The following is a 25812-nucleotide window of genomic DNA, read 5'->3' on the forward strand; positions in this document are numbered from 1 at the left end:
TCCCATCTGGCGTCTGGTACCCCTAACCCATCTTGAGTGTGGGGCATGCTGACCCCATCGAGCTTTACCCACATGGTCCAGCAAAAGTGGTGGAGACCCATTTCCAAAACAAGGTCCAGTAAGATGTTGGTTGATTTTGTTTATGCGGAGTGAGTCAGGACAAACCTATTCCTGCAAGACAGGCCTCTGCACTTGAACAAGGCTTAGCCATAGCAGCTTCTCCTTCTTTATGTCCCTGGCAGAGGTGGGACTTGAGCTTGTGACCCTGAGATGGATATTTCTCAGCGGAATCACACACCAGCTCCTCCAAGTGCTCTTGCAACAGCTTACTATGTTTATGCCCCTTTCTTAGCTTTGCCTTGCACTGGATGAACTTTATTCATGGTGTGCAGGGGTGGGGGCCAGGGCTCAGCGCTAGAGCATCTGCTTCAACGCAGAAAGTCCCCAGCAGTGCCAGTTTAAAGGACCAGGCAGTAGGGGAGGTGAAAGACCACTGCCTGAAACCCAGAAGAGCCACTGCCTGACAATACTGACCTTGATGGACCAATGGTCTGATTCAGTATCAGGCACCTGCATGTGTGCATTCTGCGGCCTTAAACCTGCCTGATTTTCCAACAGAGGCCGCCAGGCGTCAGCTGCAAAAATACCCATTTCAAATCTGGAAAATAAAGTAAATCTTTGGCCGGAGATCTCCCTCCCCTCCCCAAATTCCACCGCAGCGGCGAGGTCCTCTGCAAGCGGTCAGCCTGGCAAACCGGCGGCAGTAACGAGCGGCCCTCCCCGGCGGTGGCATCCTCGGAGCCCGCGTGCCCAGCTGCGGCGTCGCTCGCTGCTCTTACATTTCACGGCCGCGCTGTCCTCCCCATTAAGGGCGGGCGCTTCTGCCAGCCGGGGGCCTTGACTGGCGGCCGGCCCCGGAGCGGCCGAGAGCACAGAGGAACATCCCGCGTGGCGCGATAAGAACTTTTCGCCAGTCGCGGTCATCAATCAACGCGCCCGAGAGCTTGTTAACAAACAGCCGCTCCAACAGGCGCCCTCGCTCGCGCTTCACAAGCAACTGGGCCGCCCGGCGGAGGGACGCGAGGGGGCGGGACCGCGCTCACGGCTAGCTGACAGCGCGAGGGACGGCGTCGCCTTCCTCCCCCCTCCTCCTTTCCTTCCCCCAATCCCAGCTTCTCCCTTGCGCGCATCCTGATTCTTTATTGTCAAGCCATTTTTCTGCTTTCTTTGACTTTGGGGCATTGCACACTGCCGGTATACTCTGCCTAGAAATGGGGTATGTACCTGGGACCTCCAAAGGATGTGTACCTTGCACAGAAAATCTGTATCATACGTATGGGGAAAAGGATGCAATCTGCAGAGCCAGCAGGAAGCAGGGAACCAAAACCGTTGGTGAAAGAATTAAAAAAAAAAAAGAAAATGCAAATTTTAAAAAGTGAAATGTGAAACATATGCTCATCCCTAGTTTACACAGCAGGTGCCTCCAAAGTTGGGGGAGGATACCCCCTGGCTCGCAGGCCACCCACTTCCATCCTCCCGTTGAGTGAGATCAGCCACGATCTCAGCTCCACCCCCCCCCCCCGCTACCTATCAGTTTATGACAGGTACTTTCTGAGGGTCAAGGCACACCTATTTTTTAAAATTAAAAGAAGCAGCATTGTTCACACTTTTAAAAGTTTCCACTGGAGCAGAAGTGTAACTCACCCTCCAAGGAGGCTACCACCTGTCTCTGGCCATGTCTCTTGAATGGAAAAAGGCAAGCTCAGAGCAGCAACTCATGCAGAGATGCAACAGGTAGGCAGTCTTCTTTTCGGGGAGGCAATTCTTTTCCCATGCTGCAATGGAGCAGACTGCACAATCCAATCACCCCTAAAACAGAGATGTGAAAATTATCCAGCTGATGCTGACTTGAAAGCTGGCAAGGCAAGCACAGCAAAGCATGCATAGAAGTGTCGGGCAGCCTCTGCAGAGGGCGGCTGCTCTGGGGTCTCAGAAATATCGTTCATTGCTTGATTAAGCCCATTTCTCACAATATTTGGCAAAATTACTACCAAGCAGTATTTGGTGTGATCTTGGACTTGTTTTCCCAAGCAAAGGGTGCCAAGGAGGAGCTGAAGTCACAAGGAGAATTTAGTCACCCCTATTGAGGTTAGCTGCTCCAGATACATTTCACAAAATGCAGACAAAGACAAATCCAGTTCCTGCTTTTCTCGTTAATGTACCACAGATTTAATGTAAAACAGATTTCCTCTAATCAAGTGAGGTGCCCCTTGATCACAGACACTGTAGTTTTGGCAGTGAAAGTAAAACTCAGCCTTTTTTTTTTTAAGTTCCTAGTCCTTAAGACTGCATATATTGGTTTGGAAGCACACCTGCTGAACTCCCAAAACAGCCCAGCGGTAGCAAGTGCTGAGAAGTACTCTAGCAGCTCAAGGGTAGGGGATGGGTCTTGTCCCCTCATTCCCCCTTCCCTTTTCTGCCAGAAGCAAAACCACTTATGCCATATGCACATACCTGTTGGAGGACCAAAACCTGAACAGCATCCACTAAGCCACATAGAATAAACATCAGCTGTTTGAGAGCCACAAGACAAGGGAGAGAGGGAAATAGATGGGGGAGGGAAGGTAGAAAGAAAGCAACTTTAACTTTAATTGCATTCTCAAACCCACCAGCTGGCCTGGTTTGGAAAAGTGATTTAAAGAGACAAAAGTCTTCTCCAACCTGGCTGATCGGGCAGTGGGGACTTCGAGAGCCACAAGCCGCAGTTTGGCCACCCCTGCTCTAAGCCAAAGCTACTTCATCTGTGTGAAATGTACAGGCTGCAGAATCCAGCTGTTTGGGGGCAGACTTGTCCTTTAGTAGAACAGACAGGCAGCCCTGATCATTGCAACAGCCCTTTTATTCCCTGTTCCTCCCAGGAGGCACACAAACCCGAATGCTATTAATACACTGCACTTCAGAACAATCAATACCTTGAAAAAAACCATGTTGGGTTTTGAAGGAGATCAGACCCACAACACACACAAACACGCACCAACCCCCCCCCCCCCCCCCCCACACACACCTAGGTACAGGATGGAGGCTGGCTGACCCAGGCATAACCCATGCAACAGAGTCAACCCATAATGCAGGGGGACAGGGGGGGTGCCAGATCCTGATCCCATTTAGACTTGATTGTAGGCATCTCTCTATGTGCAAAGGGTTGAAGCCAAGCATTGTTAAGAGACACACTGATGCATGGTCTAGGAACTCAGGCAGGAAAGGATCTCTTGCTGGCTGCTTTTGTGGATGTAACAGGTAGGGGGGGAGAAGGGAGCACTCTTTTATTATCAAGAGGAAATGCACCCAGGTCAGTTACTTCCATCTTGCAGTTAACGGGGCAGAAGACTGATAGGTAGGAGAAGTAATTCTTTCCTTAAAAGAGGGGGAAGCATGTACTGGGGTCCTGGCCTATCAGAAACTCTGAGATGGAGACCCCATCCCTCCATTCTCAGATGCGTGGGGTTGGCGGAGGACTGAACCTTGGAACCAAGGCGGAGGATCTTCCTGAGCAATGAAGCAAGGCAGATGTAACGGACTTAAAATACAAGACAACTGATGTTATTACATTGGTTTGCCCTAATCAGGAGCACATTCACTTCCTGCGACACTTCATTTCAGATGGAGATAAAACTCGTGTGTGTGGTGTGCAGGTGCCTACATAACGCAGATGTGCACCATCTATTGCACACAGTCTCCTGTTCAGACAGCATCCTTTCCACCGGCACCCAAGACTTCATTGCTCCTGCCTTTGCGCTTGGAACACCCGCCCCTTACAACGCAGGCACAGATATTTTTCAGGCTGCTGCACCCAATCTGCTCTGTTCCAGATGCCGACTCGGAAGCATTACAATGCACTGACCAGCTAGACACCCCTCTCCCTCCCCACCGAAGCCCTGCTTCAGGCTAGGCTTAAAGCAAGGTAACCAAATGCTCTTTGCGCTGGGCAGTTTCCCAACTGCCCACATTGACACCCCTTGCCCTCTCTTCAGACCTTGAAAAGACACCCCAAAAACACACATGAACCAACCCCACGGGGCACACATAGGCAAATGCCAGACCAATGCCTGAAACCATTTGTTGGAAGACTTGACTCAATGCACTCTGGCTAATTAAACCTCCCTGCTTGGCATGCACAGTTCTCAAGGATCGGAACTGAATTATGTTGACAAGGTACACAATGCTATTGTGCTGCCCTCTGCAAATATTTGCATCACAGCCAAAAAAAGCTGGCATTCCTCTTCCCAGATCTGGAAAATTGGATCTCTCCGAGCAAACTGATGTCCTTGACTCCAGCTCCCCAAGTTCAAAAATCAAAGAGATATTTGGGTGGGTGTGGCAGGCACACACATACCTTTGGCGACAGATAATGCTTCCTTTCCCCCATGAAGCGCACATAAAAGATGCCCTTCCAGGCACATCTCACATCACCACATATGAAATGCATCCCCGGGATCTACCTACACATCTTACTGTGCAACACACCCTTCTCCTGGCCAAAAGAAACCTTCTGTATCAGCATGGCCAAGGGGGAAGTAAACGAGAGCCCAATCCGACAAGGAACCTGCTGGTTGTTGACACTCAGGGTCATTCGCAAATGCAGATCCCAGAGAGGGGAATTCTGCAACATCTGACAGTCCCCAACTCTGCTCCATTTCAGTGGCTGCACCGGATCCCTAGCTGGTCACCAGCCGAGGACATCATTGAACTAGCAGCCCCACCCCCTGTCTCCCCCAGACAAACAGATTCCTAAACCACATTGGATTTTTTTAAAAAAAAACACCCTCAAAGCTTTCAATTGCAGGCTCCGTAGAAAAAGAAAATGAAGCTGCCAATTGCTGTAATTAAGTGAACTGCCCCCCTGTCACGCACCAGGCCCTTTGCTCTGAATGCCAGGAAGGGCAATGCCGGCATTTTAAAAAAAAAAACCCAGTCAAATCAATATTCTCTCATTCTGACCCAGATGCAGACACCTTACCTCTCATTGTCCACGTTTCTGAAGCCAGGTAGAATGTGCCGGAAGCTGCTGTTTCTGTCAAGCTTGGGCTGGCTCTTTGTCCTTTTGATGGAGCCTTTCAGCCGGCGGCTCAGGAACCCCTGTGGGGCGAGAGTGAGATGGTGTTACCAAGCAGGCACGGACGACGCCCCCAAAGCTACACCCCAGCGACAGGCAAGTTCCTGGCTCCGGCTCGCCTCAGTTTCAGACGTCGCTGCCGTTCTGCCAAGGCACGAAGATGCCATCCAGCATCTGCTTGGAGAGGCCGGCAAGCTACGTCGGCGCGAGACTCCCCTAAGCCTCTGTTTCCCTGGCAACCATCCGCTCATATTAAAAAAAAAATCACTGTCTGAAATACAGGATTCATCTATTGCCACCCCAGGCACACTGAAAGGCTCTGGGCTTGGGAGGGGGGAGTTGGGGGGGCGTGTTAAGCTGTGCCTGGTACTTGGGACCACCAACCACCAGCACAAAGGTGAAAAACTCATTCCAATGGAAAGGTGAGCAGATCCCCGCTCAACTGTGCAGCTGACAGGAGCATTGCCTGTTTTGCCCTAAACCAGTAGACAAATACATCCTTGTAGACCAGTTGTGCACAAATTCATAACTAGCACAGCCACTCTGCAAACTTAAATCCAGCTTCTTTGCTATCATGGCTTCCTGAAGGATTCTGGGAACGGCAGTGTTCCGCAGGTGCTTGGCAGCAGCACTGTTTCAGACATGGGGCAAAGAGACTGGGAGGGGCAAATTATTAGACAGTTCAAGTCTTGAATATATTTGAGATTATTCTCAATATTTGAGAATTATATTTGAGATTATTTAAGAAGGAGCCCTGTGGTGCAGAGTGGTAAAGCTGCAGTACTGCAGTCCGAGCTCTCTGCTTACGACCTGAGTTTGATCCTGGCAGAAGTTGAATTCAGGTAGCCAGCTCAAGATCGACTCAGCCTTCCATCCTTCCAAGGTCAGTCAAATGAGTACCCAGCTTGCTGGGGGGAAAGTGTAAATGAGTGGGGAAGGCAATGGCAAGCCACCCCACAAAAAGTCTGCCCTGAAAACGTCATGATGCGACATCACCCCAGAGTTGGAAATGACTGGTGCTTGCACAGGGGACTACCTTTACCCTTTTAAGAAGCATATAGACAAGCTGGAACATGTCCAGAGGAGGGCAATGAAGCTGGTGAGGGGTCTGGAGACCAAGTCCTTATGAGGAAAGTTTAAAGGAGCTGGGCATATATAGCCTCGAGAGGAGACGGTTGAGAAGTGATATCACCATCTTCAAGAACTTTATGGGCTGTCACATAGAGAATGGTGCAGAATTGTTTTCTGTTGGCCCAGAAAGTCGGACCAGAACCAATTTTGAAACAAATTCAAAACAGTTTTCAGCTAAACATCAGGAAGAACAGAGTGGAACAGGCATCCTTGGGAGAAGGTGGGCTTCCTTACAGGTTTTTATGCAGAGGCTAGAGGGCCATCTGATAGCAATGCTAATTCTATGAATCATGAGAAAGAGGTCAGGAAGGGGGTGTGGCAGGTAGCTGTTGTCAAGTGCCTACATTCTGCAGGGACTGGAATAGATAAGGAGTCCCCAACCCCTGGGCCATGGACCAGTACCGATCTGTGGCCTGTTAGCAACTGGGCTGTGAGTTGTATAATTATTTCATTATATATTACAATGTAGTAATAATAATAATAAGGAGAAAACAACACTGGATTTGTATCCTGCCCTCCACTCCAAATCTCAGAGTGGCTCACAATCTCCTTTATCTTCCTTCCTTACAACAGACACCCTGTGAAGTGGGTGGGGCTGAGAGAGCTCTCCGCAGAAGCTGCCCTTTCAAGGACAACTCCTGTGAGAGCTATGGCTGACCCAAGGCCATTCCAGCAGCTGCAAGTGGAGGAGTGGGGAATCAAACCCGGTTCTCCCAGACAAGAGTCCACACACTTAACCCCCACACCACAATTGTACCATCCCGAAACCAGTGACCCCCCTCCCTCCATGGAAAAATTGTCTTCCACAAAACCGGTTTCTGGTGCCAAAAAGGTTGGGGACCCCTGGACTAGATGACCCTTCCAGCTCTTTGATTCTATGATTCTATTTGGCAACCTAGTCATGTATTTTAAGTGACAGCTGCTTTTAATATAAACTCCTCATCCTTCTCTCACATCCCAATCTAACCTTGGCCTTGATGGTTGTTCTTCCAGTTCCACCACCACCAGCCATATATTGCTTCCTCCAATCTACCCTCTTCCTTTGGGGCTCCTTATGTCTGGATCTACCTCCCAAACCACTTCCATAGGTGATTTGCTCTGTCCTGTCTTTCAAATCAAAACAGACTTTTTTCAGAGCATCTATAAGTCCTCATGCTCCAATTGTTCTTCCATCTCCATCTGTAGTTTCCCCTGGTTTGCCCCATTGCCCCCCAAACCTAGTTAGTTCTGATCTTTCCAGAAAGATCAGAGTCAAAGCAGGTTTACCCCCCATATGGGTGGCAGGTGGGGGTTTCTAACTCTCCCCATCCAAATCCTGAACTATCTCCCATCTGTGTCCTATTGCACCCACCTCCTGGCCTGCCACTGGTGAGATTTTTGTAGCAACTGGGGGAGGGGGGTGGCAAGCACCAGGGGATATCGTCCTTGTATGAATGTTCTGTTGCCACGAGTGCCTTTCCTGTTCACAGTGGCAATGAGTGCACAATGGCAAACTGTTCCCCTGTGGAAGCAATGCTGAAACACCCAAGCCATGCTCTTTTGCTTCCTTCAAATCCCTCATGAAATCCCCCACCTTTTCTATGAAACGTTCAGCACAACTGAAATGTAGTCTAAGCACGTGCAACTGGGATGGATGCAGATTCTTCCCTGTTCACCTCCTCTCCCCCCCTCCGATGGCAAAGATTGTATTAGATTGTATGCTCCTTAGAATAGAGCCTTGTACTCTATAAAGTGCCATGCACACTGATGGTGCTACATAAAAGTACTACCATATAACCTGCTATAGAAGAATTGCAGATTTATACCCCGCCCTTCTCTCTGAATCACAGACTCAGAGTGGCTTACAATCTCCTTTATCTTCTTCCCCCACAACAGACACCCTATGAGGTGGGTGGGGCTGAGAGAGCTCTCCCGGAAGCTGCCCTTTCAAGGACAACTCCTATGAGAGCTATGGTTAACCCAAGGTCATTCCAGCAGGTGTAAGTGGAGGAGTGGGGAATCAAACCCAGTTCTCCCAGATAATAGTTCATGCACTTAACCACTACACCAAACTGGCTCTCCAGGTGAAGAATTCCTCTGCACTGCAGAAACTCCTGCCTGTCACATTCCAGGGTATGATCTCGGTTCATTCCAGCAGACAGCAAGGCCTCTTCAGGTGAGTAGTGGCTATGACCTGAGAATGCAGCCAACACTCTTTTGCAGCTCCCCTGTCTCTCAGCAAGACCCACGAGGGTGATGGACAAGTCATCTTTCAAGGATGCTCGTCCACCATCATCAATAGACCCCTCCAGTCGTTTTCCAAGGAACCCTAGAGGCCCCCAGTGGCCAGAGCTTGAAAACAAGACAACTTTGCAAAATGAAAGTCAGCATTCCACCAATGGCACAAAGCAAAGCTGGCCCATAGCCCCTTCTCTTACAAGTTCAGCTCTTAATGCTGCTCAGTTGGTTGTCATTGCAAATCGAAAGCTTGCCATCTCAGCAGCAGATTTCTCTGCCTTAGACTGACTAAGGAACTTGCTCTCTCTCACACAACACGATTGTATTTCCTATAAGGGAGCTGGGATTCATTTTGCAAAAGACAGCTAAACTGCAAACCAGCAGGGAAGTCAGCAGGGGCAGTAGCAAGAGAAACAGAAGATACCATGGAGCAAGGCATTCAAGAAAAAGACGCTGTCATGCCCAGCTTGGGGGCTGAGTGCAGGTTCACCCTAGGAGACAAATGTCACCACTTAGGGTTGCCACCCTTGTGATACCACATATATTTGTTAATCCTTGTCTTCCCCAGCAGGCAGGGTGTGGGGTGTGTTTAGGGTTGCCAGGTTACCTGGAGACTCCGAGGAGTGGATCTAGGAAAAGGTGGGGTTTGGGGAAGGGAAGGGCCTCGGCAGGGTACAATGCCACAGAGTCCACCCTTCAAAGCAGCCATTTCTCCAAGGGAGCTGATCTCTGCCAGCTGGAGGTCAGTTGTAAAAGTGAGAGATCTCCAGGCCACACCTGGAGGCTGGCAGTCCTAAACTGTTACTGAGCGGCAGGTGGGCTGCTCATAGAGTTGCCAATCCCCAGTTGGGAGCAGGGGATCCTCTGGTTTGGAGACCCTCCCCCTGCTTCAGGGTAATCAGAAAGTGTGTGTGTGGGGGGGGGGGGTCTGCTGGGCACTCCACTATAGAGACAGATTCCCATATAACTGAGAATTGATCCACTGTTATCCGGGGCTCTGGGGGGCTGTTTTTTGAGGTAGAGGCACCAAATTTTCAGCATAGCATCCAGTGCCTCTCCTCAAAACACCCCCCAAGTTTCAAAGATATTAGACAAGGGGGTCCAATTCTATGTTCCCCAGAGGAAGGTGCCCCTATGCTTCATTATTTCCAAATGGAGGGAAAGCATTTAAAAGGCATGTGGTCCCTTTAAACGTGATTACCAGCAAAGGTTCAATTTGTGTTTGTCACATCCTTGCTCCTCGCTCCACCCCCAAACTTCCCAGAGGTTTCTTGAGATGGACCTGGCAATCCTAGCTGCTCAATATTTGAATCCACCTAAAGACCTCTCCTTAGTAAGTCCTGCGCCCAGAACAAACACTACCTCCTACATACATGCTAGGGGGTCACCACCAGCTGGCTTCTGACCTTGCTCCTGTGCCTTTTAAGAGCTGTCTGAGAAAAGCTTTACCTGGAATGGAGATAAACTGGTGGCGATTTGTTCCAAGAAAAGTCAAGTCATACAGCCTAGGTGTTCAAATTAAGCAACTTGGTCTCTCTTTGCCGATTTGTATCACTCTGCTAAGGGACCGGGTGGGGAGTAGGGAGCCACAGACAGCACTGATGCAGTTGCCACACAACTGAGAAATATTCTCTTGCTTATTTGTCAGGGGTGTATAAAAATGCCTGGGATCCCTTGCATCTCAGAGAGCATTATTTGGCATTTCTTGATGCCACAGTATGGTCTGCCCCTTCTAACATTTGCAACCTGCCCTTCCCTACCCCGTGTAATCCTTCTTTTCTGGCCCCTGTCCCTATTTTTGCCTTTTTCAAATGCCTCATTTAAATTTGCTTTCTTGCATTATCTTTAAGGGTTCAGCTCCCTCCCGGAATCTCTAAAAGCGCCATTTCTAGATGCATGCATCTTGCCTCTAGCACACAGGTATGTAAATACAGCACATGAGCAACAAGGCATCATGCAATGCCACATCCTATCCTTGCAAACCCTAAAGGTGCTAAGGCAGGGGGGTCAAACATGCAGCCCAGGGGCCAAATCGGGCCCCCAGAGGGCTCCTATCAGGCCTCCAAGCAACTGTCATCTGCTTCCTTCTCCCTATCTCTTGCTTCCTTTTACATAACAGCTTGCTTTGTAAGGCTTGGTCAATTGCACAGGAGCCTCAGAGCAAAACCCCTGGGGAAGGAAGGAAAGAGCCAGAGCTTCCTTTGCTCTATAGGGTACAATGCCTCCCTGGATTCCAAGGGAGAAATACGAAGAAAGCACCTTTAAGACCAACGAGTGCTAACATTATAAGCATGTTTTAAGGGTTTTTTTTTTTTTTTTTTAAAAAGGATTTAATTGTGTTTGTGTTCTTTATAAAGTTTTTATCTCTGCTACCTAATCTTAAATACACATGACCTGGCCCAACATGGCCCAGCCCAACAAGGTCTCATTTATGTCAGATCCGATCTTCAAATGAGTTCCACATCCCTGTGCTAAGGCCTATTTCTGAACTGTGATAACACATTGCCAGATAACTAGTGTTTTTAACACATCCTTAGCCAAAAGAACAAGTGCTGCCTTTTCTTATAAATCAGAAGAAAAAGAAGAAAAACACTGCAGAGAATAAGATACAGAAGGAAGGCAGAAGAGACTCTTCCGCGATGCAGAAAGGAAATGTGGGTCTAGCAGTGACCTGTGCTATGAGGCATTGCAAGTATGTTCCTATGTGAAAGGTGTGATTGTGTTGCTTTTTGTGGGGAGAGAGACCAGGGGAAACCAAAAGTCAGGGCCAGATTTATTAGCCGTTGAGGTGGAGTCACAAAGTAAAGAGGGAGAATGTTCTTTCTCTTCTTTTGACCACAACCTGGATGTGAACTGGATCTACTTGAATACATGCAGGGGTCATTTTGTAGAAAAATATGTGGTGGAACTCATCCAGGGATTGTTATGCAGCTGCACCTACTATTCAGTGGACAAGGTGGGAAGGTGGAACTCTCAGAAAGGTTCAGGAGCTGTGCTCCTGTGAGCTCCCATTGAATCCGAGGCCTGAATACATGTAAGTTTACCTTTTTTGCAATATACTTCTTGGAAAGTTATTTACTGTACTCAGTATCACGCTTCCATGATAGGGCAAACTCTGCTATTTTAACCAAATATTTCAATAGGGAAGAGTCAGGCTTTCTCAGCCTCCACCTACCCAGGCTGCTCAGTAAAAGATTCCATGTCAGGACTGGCCACACGCTCACTTGGTCTTGCTCAGGATGACCTGGCTCTTTTCTCTTCCCACATCTCCCTTTCTACAGGTGGAGGCACGGCGGGGACTAGGTATACACTGTCCCATTGGGAGCCACTCCTTCACCTCACCCTAAGACCTTTTAAAAAGAACAGTCTCTTAAAACTGTGTCACTGTTACTTCAAGTGAAAGAATGGGAGTATTTTTTTAGAATAAGAAACTTTCTGGTTATAAATACATACGCACACACACACACACATGCACAATTCTCCTCCTTGAGTGACTGTGAGGATTGTAAGGTGCATGAAGGGGGCTAAAGTCATCCTCTTTTACCCGGAGCCAGACCACAACATTACTGCTTCCCACCATAGAAAGGGGCTGAGGAGGGTCTGGTTTCACTTGAAAATGATGATTATCCATTTACTGAGGAGAGAGTTGTTAACATCCAGGTAGGGGCTTAGAGTTCTCCTAGAAATACAACTGCTCTTCAAACTACAGCCATCAGTTTCTCTGGGAAATATCGCAGCTTTGATTCTACAGTATACCATACAGACAACCAAAGTCCTAGAGTACATCACATCCCAGCTGTGCTCCTTCCTCAAACTCCCCAAGCACCACTTCCTACATTTCCAGGAATTTCCCAAGCTAGAATTGGCAGCTATAACTGAGAAAGGCTGGGTATGGCCTAGCTCCCTTTGAACTAATACCTTGGCATCAACATTCACCAGCCACTGGCTTAGTTTCTTCAGACTTGCTTTCTACGTGACACCTCAAGCCACAGACTGATGGCTATTGGGACTCCTCTCCAATACTGACTCATGCCTCTGAAGATTTTCTAGCTTGCCTGCACCTTGATTGCATGTGGTGTGGTCCAAGTACAATGAATGGACCTCCTGATGTGGAAATGCCCTCACAGGAAAATCCTCTCAGTGTCTCCAGCATGCAAGACCAGCCACATGGTGCAAGGGGGGGGGGCGTGGATTAGACTGTAAAAACTTGAAGCTGTTGCAGGTATTGAACTGGTGACCTGAGGGAGGCCAGGCAGGTGACCCTCCAAACCATGGATTACTTCACTTATACCCAATCTTTCAAATGGGAACCAAAAGTGGCTGACATCCTTTGCGTCTCCTCTGTGCTGGGAGGTATGTGAGGCTGAGAGTATGTGACTGGCTCAAGGTCACCCAGGAAGCTTCCACGGCATAATGGGGATTTGACCCTGGGTCTCTCTGATCCTAGTCTGGCACTCTAACCACTACACCACAAAGGCTATCCACACTAGACTATCCAAATACCTTGCCTCATGCCAGTTGTTCAAAGCAGGACAGGTTCTTCTGGGTAAGGATGTCAGGTCCCTTCTGGCAAATGGCAGGGAATGGGGGGGCGTTTACTGGGAGTGGGAGAAAGGCTAACTGATGTTGCAGTGATGTGTATGTCACTTCCGATGTTACCTGGAAGTGACATCATCACTCAGTGCCATGGGGTGATGCTCTGGTATTTTGGCAAAAAATTCTGTGGTAAATTTGGCTTCTACCATAGAGTTTTTGCCCAAATACCAGAGTGCCACCCCAACATCACTGACCTGATGACATCACTTTTGGGTCACATCACAAGTAACATAGACACATCACTGCAACATCAACTGGGTCTCCTCTTTTTCCAGGTAAGCCCACCACTCTGGTCAGCTGATTGGTGGTGACATGGTGGGCAGCACCGGTGCTAAAGAGCTTGTGCAAGGCTGGTACCCAAGGCAAGGTGCCGCCACTGCCCCTTGACTCCTTGGCAAGGGCGAGCTCGATGGCAGCTGCCACGGGGCTTCCGAGCTCAGTGCATGTGTGCATGCACACACCGGCTCTCCATCCCTCGCATTTGTGCTTGGAAGCGCAGACATGAGGGATGGAGTGACAGCAAGCCAGCAGTGAGTGAGCATGCTGAGGCTGGAAGCCCTGTGGCAGTCGCTGCCAAGCTCACTATTTCTCTCGCCTCAGAGGAGAGGGAGGGCAGGAGGGCCTAACTGGCGTCCTCCCCCCAGAGCCGTGCTCCAGGCAGCTGCCTCATGGTGCCTAATGGACATACCGGCTCTGACAGTGGGGCCTAGTGGCAGAGGTTCTCCACCTCCACTGGGGATTCTGGCAACCCTAGTTCTGGGTCAGGCTTTCAGATTAGGAAATGTGGGTTTGCTGGCTATATTCACTTCCCTGTTCTTTTCCCTTTTCCTTGGTCTGTCTTTAGCATCACAGGAGTTGGGCCTGAGGCAGACACCCCTCCCAAGGCTGTGCCCTTTTATAGCACCACATGAACAAAGCAGTCAATTTTCCCAGTCACAGAGAAGGAAGGCATACTGGCACAAGCTTTTCAGTATCAAATTGTTCAGCCTTCTCCCATCAACCACCTAGGGTGGCACAGAGCTCCATTAACCTAGAAAATAAAAACCAGCCCCTTTCAAGCATCTTGTTGCCTTTCTCCCTGACAGAATAATCTGCAAAAAGCTCAGGTGTCTTGCTTGGGTTTTGTGCAGGTTTGGAATGTGTTTCCTCCAGGCAGGGAGCCAATGGGAATTGTAAAGGGCACCAGGAAACAGGGACAGTAAGGGACATATAAACACACACAAGGAGAAGGCAAAGCAACAGCTCAGGTGATGGATTCTGAGTGATGGACAGGATGGGAAACTGCACACAGAAGGTCTGGAACTAGCCACCTGAGAGTACCTGATACGCCACCAACCAGCTGAAGTGAGAATATGAACATATTAAACATTAACATCTCTCCTGATATGTCCCCAGAAGGGCATGACACTCCTCAGAACAACATCTACTGGTGATCCCTGGCCCAAAAGTCATCCCTTTTGCCTTAACCATGGCCAGAGCTTTTTCAGCGCTGGCTCTGACCTGATGGAACATGCTCCCAAATGAGATCAGGCCCCTGCAGGACTTATTACAGTTCCACAGGACCTGCAAATTGGAGCTGTTCCACCAGGCTTTTGGTTAAGGTAGTGGGTATGCAATTTCTATCAGCCTCCCCTGTTCCACCTTGCCCCACTTACTTCTTGGGGCTTGCACGAATTTAACTAACTGTGCTAATGACAGTGGTTATGTACACTGACTCCCCTGATATTCTGGTCCATCTTGGGCATTCATGCTGGATTCATGCAGAAGTTCCTGTTGAACTCTAATTGTCATCTTGTGGACTCTGCTATTTGGTGTTAGTTTTGTGAGTATGTTGTTATGTTTTTAATGGTTTTATTTGGTTGTAACCCACTCTGAACCTGCTTGTAGGAGAGGACAGGATAGAAATATGATAAAATGAATGAAGGAAGCGAGACCAACCAAGTAAGCTTCCTTGTGCCATTAGAATCCACAGCCTGTAGATACTGGGTGACCTTATAAAGCACTAATCCCATGGTGCCCATTGATGCATTTTGTGGTGCCCACTTGTTTCTTCCACAAAGCAAAAAGCCAGAACTGGTTTTCTTCCACCTCACTGGAGTAGAAGAATCCAGGAGATATCACTTTTGAGTCTGCAGGGAGCACCTATTCCAGAACAATTGCCCCATCACACCTTGGCGTGGAGCTGCCCAATCTTTTGTAATTACCCTCTGGCAGCCATTTTGTAATTGGTCTTGTCTCCCATAGCAGCCATTTTGTGGAACATCTACAACATGCTCTCAAATTTGTCAAACCCTACTTGGGGGCAAGGGATCCCCTGGTTTGAAGACTCTCCCCGCACTTCAGGGTTATCAGAAAGTGGGGGAGGGGCTTCAATATCCTCTGGGCATTTCATTATATCCTATGGAGACTGGTCCCCATAAGGTATAATGGAGAATTGATCCGTTGGTATCTGGGGCTCTGGTGGACTGTTTTCTGAGGTAGAGACACCACATTTTCAGCATAGCATCTGGAGCCTCTCCTAAAAAACCCTGCAAGTTTCAAAAAGGTTGGACCAGGGGTCCAATTCTATGAGTCCCAAAAGAAGGTGCCCCTATCCCCCATTTTTTTAAATGAAGGGAATGCATTTAAAAGGAGTGTGGTCTCTTTAAATGCAGTGGCCAGAACTCCCTTTGGAGTTTAATTGTGCTTGTCACAACCTTCCTGGCTCCACCTCCAAAGTCTCCTGGCTCCACCCCCAAAGTCCCCAGATATTTCCTGAGTCAGACCTGCCAACCCTAAAAGGGATCACAGGCTCATTAGGGTTGAGGACCCTTCCCATAAAGGCTCCCAGGACAAGGCTCAGAGTGAGGCTGCTCTTGTTGCCTATGAACCCTCTTTTCTACCTTCTCTCTTGACCTTGCCTTACCCTCAACTTGCCAACAGCCTAGCCGGAGAGATAGACAAGAGATCTGATCCGCAGCAGATGATCTGCTGGGAAGTTCTGTGCAGCAGCCAGGTGGAGTCTACATTTTCAGTTTCAAGATATGGGATCCCCTCTTAATCGAAATTAACACCCACATAAAGCTGCAGCCAGGCATTCAACATTGCTGAGGCTGTAAATGCCAGCTAATCAACCCCAACAAAGCAGTAATATCTACCAGCACCAGAATCAAATTGGAAAGGGCAAACTTTGAAAATTAAAGAATTACGTAAAATGCTGTATGCTCCTGACCCAGCAGTACCAGCGCCTACACAGAACATGATGTAAGCAGGTGCCATCCTGCCCTCACCTACGCGGGGTAAGAAAGAGTGTCCAGTGCTCCCACAGATCTCAGAGATCACTGCCACTGCAGGCTCATTACAGGGCAACACTCCCACCAAGTTCACAAAAAGATGCCCATCGTGTTAGTTAAGCACACCTAGAATATGCGACTCTGTATCTGTGGCACTTCAATGTGCAACTTGTTTTTGACAACACCCTCTGCTCCTAGGGAGTTGCTAAGTTAAAGCAGCTAAAGATGGGGGAGAATTCGGGGAGGGTTACATGAGAAAAGCAAGACTCCAGGTGTCCCCGCCTCCCTCCTTTTTGTAGGAAGGAAGGAAGTATAGAACATTCGGCTTCCTTGCTTTATCTATCCGTCTCTCGACTCAGGTAATTATCCTTTCCTTATCACCATGGCTACAGAGTACCTTTGGAAATTATATACAGCCATTGTGTGGTGCAAGTCGAAAGATGTCACTTAGAGAAAAGAAAGATCTTTGATCCTCATCTGGCACCCTTTATCCAACCAACTGAAAATTTTACCTGCGCAGCAGTCATGGAAGTACAGTTACCACTTTCCTCCCCTGTTCTTTTCACGGCTGTGCAAGAACAGGAGTTCCACAGGTGGAGATCTCCTCCCCTTGGCCACTGCGCATCAGAAGTCAGGCTGGAAACAATCAAAGTTTCCCCAAGAGTGGTAACATTCCCCTGGGTATTCATAGTCAGAGCATTGGATTAGGGTTGGGGAAACCTGGGTTCGAATTCTGTCTCTCCCATGAAGCTCACTTGTGTGACCTGGGTCTGTCACCCGGCCTGAGCCTAACCTTCCTCATAGGCTTACTGTGATGATAAAAAATGAACTTTAAGCATGCAGTCCTGAGCTCACTGGAGAAAGGGTGGGATAGAAATGTGATCAATTGGCTAACTTCAGACATCACATCAAACCATGGTTTAATTCAACTAACTGTGGTTAGTATCAGGGTTTTTTTTGTAGCAGGAACTCCTTTGCATATTCGGCCACACCTCCCTGATGTAGCCAATTTTCCAAGAACTTATAGGGCTCTCATTGCAGGACCTACTGTGAGTTCCTGGAGAATTGGCTACATCAGGGGTGTGTGGCCCAATATGCAAAGGCATTCCTGCTACAAAAAAAAAAAAAGTCCTGGTTAGTATAATCACATGAATAAGGGCACCCCACTGATTGTGGCTAGCTAGTTAGGGTAGGGCAATAGACAGCCAGTGTCACACAGTGGTTAAAGTGTTAGACTAGGATCTTGGAGACCCAGGTTCAGATTCTCACACTGCCATGTGTTGAGAGGCCTTAGCCCAGTCACTCACACTCAGCCTCATCTACTTCATAGCGCTGTTATTGATAGGATAAAATGAAGGAGAGGAGAATTAGGTAAGCCACTGCTGGTCCCCCTTGGGGAAAAAGGTGTAGTATAAATTCATCAAATTAATGTTTTAAAATCAGAGCTGAGACCATAGTGGAACTGATTTACTGCCCAAAGTTAGTTTTAACAGTGATTCCACATCAGGTATAAACACCTTGGTTTAATCTTGGCTTGTTCCCTGGCACTGCTCTCCCGGCAATGCAGGACAGAATACTAACCTTGTCCCTGTGTGGGAAGTGGAAGAAAAAGCAAAGATGAAGAAACCAGGATTTGTTAAATCAAACCAGGATTGGAACGATTATCTGCAAGCTATATTCCGGTTTCACAGAACCAGCCATAGTTAAAAACAAAAACAAAAAACCCACATAGTTTCGCACAGGGCTTTTTTTGAGCAGGAATGCAACGCAACACAGTCCCAGCTGGCTTGGCATCAGGGGGTGTGGCCTGATATGCAAATGAGTTCTTGCTGGGCTTTTTCTACCAAAAAAGCCCTGGTTTTGCATTACTACAACATTTTTGGCGTCTCTGTTGTGCAAGGATTCACTGACTTCTGAAACAGTACATAATCCTGCACCCTGCCTGACCACCTTTGGCAGTGACTAGGGTTGCCAGGTCCCTTCGTCATGCCAGTGGTGGGATTTTAGGAGTGTTCCAGGAGTGGGTGGGGATGTTGGCAATGTCGGGGGTGACGCTCTACTTTTGGAAAAAAATTCTATGGTAAAATTGGTCTCAAACAATAGTTTTGCCCCAAAAGCAGAGTGTCCCCCCCCCGCCCCCAACATCACCTATTTGTTAGAGGTGGGGATAGGGGGAAATTTCTCATTGCTGTTTGGGGATGGATAGGTGGGCAGGAGTCCACAAAAGCAGGGGTTTCCCAGTATCCCTAGCAGTGATGCCTCTGGTGTACCGCTATCACCAACCTGGAAAGAAATCCCAGTCTTTCCTCCTCAACCTCCATCTCAGGGCCTGCCACCACATCTGCCATCTCAGGGTTCCAAAATGTCGCTTCCCTTTCTCTCATCTGTCAAGGATTAATTTGTAGACACAGCTCCTTCCCACACATGAAGATTCCTATTAGTCATGGCACGGAAGTCTGGCTTTCTTTGTTCTTTAAGAGATGCACCTTCCTTCAAAAGGCAACTGAGAACAGAGTCTGGAACACAAGACACTGCGGAGGAGATGCGGCTGCCTCCAAAAATGGAAACTCCGCGTTGTGTTCCAGCAATGCAAAATGTAAGCTGTGACATCACTGGTATGTTTCCCTATTGCCCCTCCTTCCACAAATAGATTGGGGGCAGGGAAATCTGAAGCATGACCCTATTAGTTGATGCATTTTGTGCAGTGATAAATTTTACCAGGTGAGAAGGGGAGAGATGCAGGGTTGCTATTCTAAGTGGTGGCTGTATGTGCTTTGCAAGATATAGTTCTGGATTAGGAAACAGGTATCACTATGAGTAGCTAGAGACCTAAGGTTTGCTCCCTTACTTCCTTTTTCCTCTTCCCTTCTCACATGCCCAGGGACATACATGGCCGCTTCCTTAAAACAGCACATCTCTTTCCTTTAGTAGGCCTTAGATCTCAGGCAGAGAAAGTTCTTTCCTAACTCCTGTTATTGAAGGGTCCCTAACTGGAAATGCCAAGGAAGGAATCTGGGAACTTGAACACGTTAAACTGTGCTATAACAAATCGGGTCCTTTGTCCATACAGCAATCTATTTGCCTGCTCTGGCCAATACTACATGTGACCCAAAATTCTGCCCTTTGGTAGAGCTCAGGGAGGATTGGCCTAAGAAGAACTATTACCTGGAAGATCTCGGAATGTCATCTCCATGACCCCTCACCAAATTAGAACATCAGACTAGGTCTTGGGAGACTGGGGTTCAAATCTCTGCTAAGATATGAAGCTTGCTGCGTTACTTCAAACCAGTCACAGACCCTCAGCCTGATTTACCTCACAAGGTTATTGTGAGGATAAAAAATGGATCAGGTACACCACCCTGAGGGTGGAAGTTTCACTTCACTACTAAAGCAGTGTGCTTTTACTAGACTTATCCTCCACAAATTTAGCTTTGTGAAGCTGCCTCAGAAAGAGTCAGTCCCACCTGGTTAGTCACAAGCCTCGAGCACAGAAGGGTCTTCTCAACACCTCAGATCCTTTCATACCGAGGACTTGCAACCTTCTGCCTGCCGGGGTGTTCTACCACTGAGCCACAGTCCTTCCCCTCAGCCTCTCACACCAAACTGACATTGCATTCCTATTTTATGATTGACAGTTTATAAAATGTTAATGGCAAATTGTCAAGAAGGATAGATCACTGACAATGAAAAAGTTGGGTTTTTATAACTCACTTTTCTCTAGGAGTCTCAAAGCAGCTTACAATTTACTTTGCTTCTTTTCCCTATGACAGTCACCTTGTGAGGTTGGTAGGACTGAGAGAGTTCTGAGAGCAACTGTGACTGGTCCAAGGTCACCCAGCAGCTGCATGTGGAGAAGCGGGGAATCAAACCTGGTTCCTCAGATTAGAATCTGCTGCTCTTAACCACTACACCACACTGGCTCTGAATGGGCAGCAGGTATCTATTTCAGGTGACTGCATAGGATAGGCCTGGAGCCCCCACCTCACCCACTCAAACATCTTGTGAGAATTCAGACCATCCACAGACTTGTTGCAGCATTTCTAAAGTTTGGTGTCCTTTCCAAATCAGCCTCCTAAGTTCCCTGCTAAGGAGGCTTGGGTGCTCTGTATGAAAGACGGGAGATTTATTTTCCGACAGAGAGCATTAGATCCCAATCAGAAACACACTTTTGAAACCCCAGATACAGGCAAGAGAGAGGACGAGAGTCTTTGAGATTAAAGAAGATAATAATCGCCGGATGACAGAAATTTATTCAAACTCCTATAAATCTAAACTTCTACAACACTTCCTTTGAGCATAATCATCCCGGCTCGAGCACTTGCTATCGGCACTGAATCATTACGCCTGTCCTGCTGCTGTCCTGCTGGCGCAGCTTTTAAAAAAAGGGGGCAGCCTCAGCTTGACGGAGGATGAAAGTCAAAAATTTATTTCATTTTCATTTCATTTTATTCTATTTATATCCCGCCCTCCCCACCGAGGCAGCTCAGGGCGGCTCACAACATAAAATTCTAACAATAAGATTAATGAATATTAAAATACATTAAATCGTTTACAGCAGTTAAAACAAGAAAACGATCTATCAATGTGCTATCCTACAACCTTCCTTTGAGGTTTTTCAGGTACCGGTCAGTTATATGCCAACCGGAAGAAGACTGTCTTACAGGCCCTGAGGAACTGCCCAATCCAATTTATGGGATTTAGTGGCCAACCCTGCCCAGCCTCTTAAGAAGACATCAGCCACACAGCACCCCCTCAGGAAGACAGGAGTGCACCTGTCACTCATTTCGGAGAAAGATTCAAGTCAGTGACCGCAATTCAGCTGCAGCCATTTCCTTGTGAAGATGGCCTGAACTTCTGGGAATCGCTTGCCCTCTAGCCACCACACCGCATGGCCCATTCAGGCTTCCACTGACTTTCCACCTATGTGCAAGTTTTAAAACTATCTCCAAACTTTGCTAATAATATTTTCAATATAGAAACCTTGATGGCCATGTGGAATGGAGTTTGGAGTAATGTTTCTCCATACTTGATTCCACCACATCTTCTAAAAATGTTAAGAGCATATATCACTGGTATTTGACACCAACCAAGCAAGGCTGTCCATATCATGCCTATTTTGATTCTTGTTGGAAATATTGCTCTCCAGAAGTAGATCTGTTGGTTTGGGATTTTTTTTTTTTGCTCTGATCTAAGATTCAAACCTTTCAAAAGCAGGTTTTGGGAAAGATCTTTGAAATAACTAGAGAAGGGATCATCTTTGCCCTGAGAATCTGTGGTCCTCCCTCTTGTGCTTTCTGGAAGGTAATGTTGAGGATATAGATTTGGAACTGGCAGCTAGTTTACTTGTAGCAGCCAGGTTATTTATTGCTGTCTCCTGGAAATCCAAAAACTTTCCATCTATTCTTGACTGGTTTACTCCTATCTGGAAAACAGCTTTTTTAAAAATCAAAACTAACTTACTTATGTAGAAGTTTGACAGGATTCTCTCCCTGACATATTAGTATTAAAATGGTCTTTCTTTATAATGGTGATAAGAACATAAGAAGTTCCCTGCTGGGCTATTGGTTAGTTGATCAACCGTCTCACATTTGAGTTTGTTGAGAATTCTCAAGTTTATGCTATCAGGATCTGGAGACTCCTCAGTTTTTCATTTCCTCAAGGTCTAGAACTTCATCCCTTGTCATTTCAATTTGACTCAGTTCTTTAGACTCCCTTCCTGAAAACAGTGGCTGTGGCATAACTGCATACCCCACACTTTCCACAGTGAAATCAAAAGTTGAGCTTCTTTGTTATCTCCCCATCTTCCTTTAGACCCCACTGCTTCTCTGCCTGTATCAAGTTTAATTTTATGTGTTTCCCTCTCTTGTAACGTTGAAGAGCCCTGTGGCGCAGAGAGCCCTGTGACTGCAGTACTGCAGTCCTAAGCTCTGCTCATGACCTGAGTTCGATCCCCGGTGGAAGCTGGGTTTTCAGGTAGCTGGCTCGAGGTTGACTCAGCCTTCCATTCTTCCAAAGTCAGTAAAATGAGTACCCAGCTTGCTGGGGGGGGGGGGGAGTAGATGACTGGGGAAGGCAATGGCAAACAACCCGTAAAAAGTCTGCCATGAAAACGTTGTGATGCGATATCACCCCAGAGTAGGAAATGACTGGTGCTTGCACAGGAAAGGTGCTTTCCTTTCCCCTCCTGTAATGTTTGCCTCCCTTGATTTCTTGGTCACCACAGATGGCCCTCAGTCACCATTTTGCCCTCACTCCCAAGTTCTATTATGCTCCTAGCAATTTTACTATGAGTCTTTATGCAATCATCTCTTTGGACTGACTTGTCCCAAACCAGAGGGTGACAATAGGTAGGCGAGTGCTGACCCATAGGTAGAGTGCTGACTCATAGTTTGGAGTGGACGGCGGGATATAAATCCAATATCTTCTTCTTCTTCATAGGTAGGTGATTATTTCTGCTGTGTGTGAAGTGGGGAAAGAGGGAGGAAATAGGCAGGCTTGCAAGCTCTTCTCTTCCACCATAGAGGTCACCCAGAGACTTAGAATGGGAACAGAGAGTGCAAGAGCCGACCGAGCCATTGGAAGGATGGACGGAATTAAAGACGGTGGCACAGGATTCCCCCTTAGTTCATAGTTCTTGTAGGAGCAATATTTACTAACCTTGGTGTCCAGACAAAGATAGATGCATACTGATGTGAACAGCGGTCAATGATTTATAAGGTACATGTGTGTTCCTTTTCCTACTGGGGCAAAATGGTAATTCCCTAACCTTTCCCTATGCTGGTCTTATGGGGACTGTTATTCCAAGTGGGTTTTTTTTTAAGTCTCCTTCTAGCATGGTTGTGTTGGAAAGTGCACACATATGTATTTTATCTTTCTGTGCAAAGAAAGTATTGAGAGTTTTAATGAAGACACGTGTGTAATATTTGTTCATGTCTTGTGGCTCTCAAGCATCTGATGCTTATTCTATATGGCTCCTACATTCAGCAAGCCACCCCTGATCTAGAGTAATGCAGGGTCCTCAGGCCTGATCCCCTTGGACTCATGCTAAAGGCTCACTGGGCTTCTGCCTAAGAGGAGCCTTACAGTTCAGAGGCCCACAGCCCCTGCCTCCCAGCAGCAAGAGCAGAGAGTGGGGCTGCAATCAGTTCCAGACAAACAGACCTTGCTCAGTGAACAACAGACCAGGCATGGCCAAACTTGCTTAATATAAGAACTACATAGAATAAGCGTCAGATGTTTGAGAGCCACAAGACATGAATGTCAGAGGCTTGAGAGTCACAAGGGAGGGAGGGAGATGCAGGTGGAAAGAAAGCAACTTTAACTTTAAATGCATTCTCCAAGCCTAAAGAGAGAAATGCCTTCTCCAAACCAGCTGACGGGGCAGTGGGGGCTTCAAAAGCCACGCAATATATGTGTAAGAGCCACATGTGGCTCCCAAGCCTCAGTTTGGCCACCCCTGGACCAGACAAAAGACCCAAGCAGACTCAGACAAAAATACAACTCCAGCAGGCTACAAGCACCCTCTCACCCTCAAACTCTGTCCTCTCACAAAGTAACTTCTGTTAATGCTCCCCAGTAGTTTAGCAGTTTAGGAAAGGCAAAAAACCCACTCACCTTTCCAGCAGCTCTCTCCTGGGTTCTCTCTCCCAACCCACCGGGCTCAGAACTTGACTGCATTGTTTTCAAAGATTTTGTAATTCTCTTCTTTCACTTCTTAAATGTGGGAATCTTTGCCAACACCTACACCTGATACCCTTTTAAAAGGGGCCTTCTGACTTTGAAAAGTGCAATTGGTTCAGAGTGCCACAGCCAGGTTGTTGACCAGAGTGAACTGTAGGGACCGTATCACTTCAAGTTCTGGTCCATCTACACTGGCTCCTAATTTGTTTTGGAGCCCAATTCAAGGTGCTGGTGGCATTGACCTTCAAAGCCCTCTACGGTTTGGGACCATCGTACTCAAAGGACCACCTATGCACATACTAACCTTACCCAGCCACTAAGGTCATCTTCTGAAGCCCTGCTTGGTACCGCTACCTTCTGAGATTCAACAGGTAGCAACTCAAGAGAGGTCTTTCTTATCCATGGCACCAAAACTATGAAATTCCCTCCCTAGGAACATTTGTCTACCCCCTTTTGTCATTGTCTTCTGCCTGCAGGTGGTTTTGTTTTGTTTTGTCTGGCATTCCTCCAGTGATCCCACCTTCCTGCTGAATGTTTTAATTACTTTATGTGTTTTTACATAGGTATTTAGTTTTGGTTTTAATTGTTTTTCAGATGCATTATTATGTGTTGCTTCAACTGCTAGGAGCATCCAAATCTTGTAAATAAATAAAGCAGGTGCTCTGCCATGGAGCTGCAACTCCCTCGTAAAGAAGAACAACACATTAAGATGGCTTATCATATCCTAGGTCCATCCTGTTTTTTGCCCACTTTGACCTGTAGCAGCTGCCTGGGAGGTTAAGCAAAGAGAGGCCTTTCCCACCATCTGTTACCGGAGCCCCTTGAAAAGGAATTATTTATCTTTAATAAATCCAAAGAGGAAATCCAAAGAGGAAGCAAGCAAATATTGGGAGAAGTTATATGTATGGTTAGATACTTAAACTGCTTTAATGATGAATGGTGGTAGATACTCTTCAGATTATTCGATTGGAATATAAACTAAACATGAACTAAATTGTCAATCTAAACGGGAACTTGCAATATAACTCTATATGACTAAGAGGCTAAATGTGTAATAATAATGATATGATGGAACTTCTTTATATTTGGCGATACAGTGATATGCAGAATGTTTTCTATACTTTTTGAACAGATGTTTTGTTACTTTTCTATATCCACTTCCCCTTTTCCTTTTTCATTTGAAAAAATAAAACTTTTTAAACACGAAAAGGAATTGTTGGTGCTTCAATCTGGGCCCTTCTGCATGCAAAGCTGATGTTCAGCCACAAAGCCACAGCCCCTCCCGATCATCTGTATTTTGACCAGTAGGGGAGACAACATTATTTTGTTTCTTGTTTTTCCTCCCTGTCCCAGCAGCCTTTGGGGGATTTTGATACCTCTTTCACACCTACACCACCTCATCTAATTAAAGTCTGTAACACCTTCTTGTCTCCATTGCAATCAGGTTGCATATTGAAGAAGCCCTGGAACATCTATGTTTCCCTCCTCTTTTTTTGTAATGGCCATCTAGGTGAGCTAGTAAAATATACGTACTTCTGTTACCTTTAGATTTTTCTAATGGATTGATATAACCCTCTGCAGACACTGCATTAAGATTCTGGTTGCATGAAACCAGAGCCCGCCAGCTGCCAAGTATCAGGAACCCATAGGTCCTTGTGATGATGCATGTGATATGTGCAGCTGTATCACAGGGATCCACATGCTCCATATGAATGCAACTGGCAGGCTCCTGGTTCATGCAAACAGAATCTAATGCAATATCTGCAATGGGTTTCTATCAATAGGAAAACAATGATGTCCCTG

General features: G+C 47.1%; 1 protein-coding gene across 2 annotated transcripts in view; it reads right to left on the reverse strand.

Annotated features, from left to right (window-relative positions):
* The window catches only part of DAB2IP (DAB2 interacting protein), a 230839-nt gene that overhangs the window by 150373 nt on the left and 54654 nt on the right, over positions 1 to 25812 (reverse strand). For both annotated transcript variants that reach the window (XM_060251744.1, XM_060251745.1), the window contains exon 3: positions 5018 to 5136. In XM_060251744.1, the coding sequence (XP_060107727.1) occupies positions 5018 to 5136 (119 nt within the window). The remainder of the gene's footprint in view (positions 1 to 5017; positions 5137 to 25812) is intronic.

Source organism: Heteronotia binoei, chromosome 12 (genome assembly GCF_032191835.1).
Source record: "Heteronotia binoei isolate CCM8104 ecotype False Entrance Well chromosome 12, APGP_CSIRO_Hbin_v1, whole genome shotgun sequence".
Lineage (NCBI taxonomy): Eukaryota > Metazoa > Chordata > Lepidosauria > Squamata > Gekkonidae > Heteronotia > Heteronotia binoei.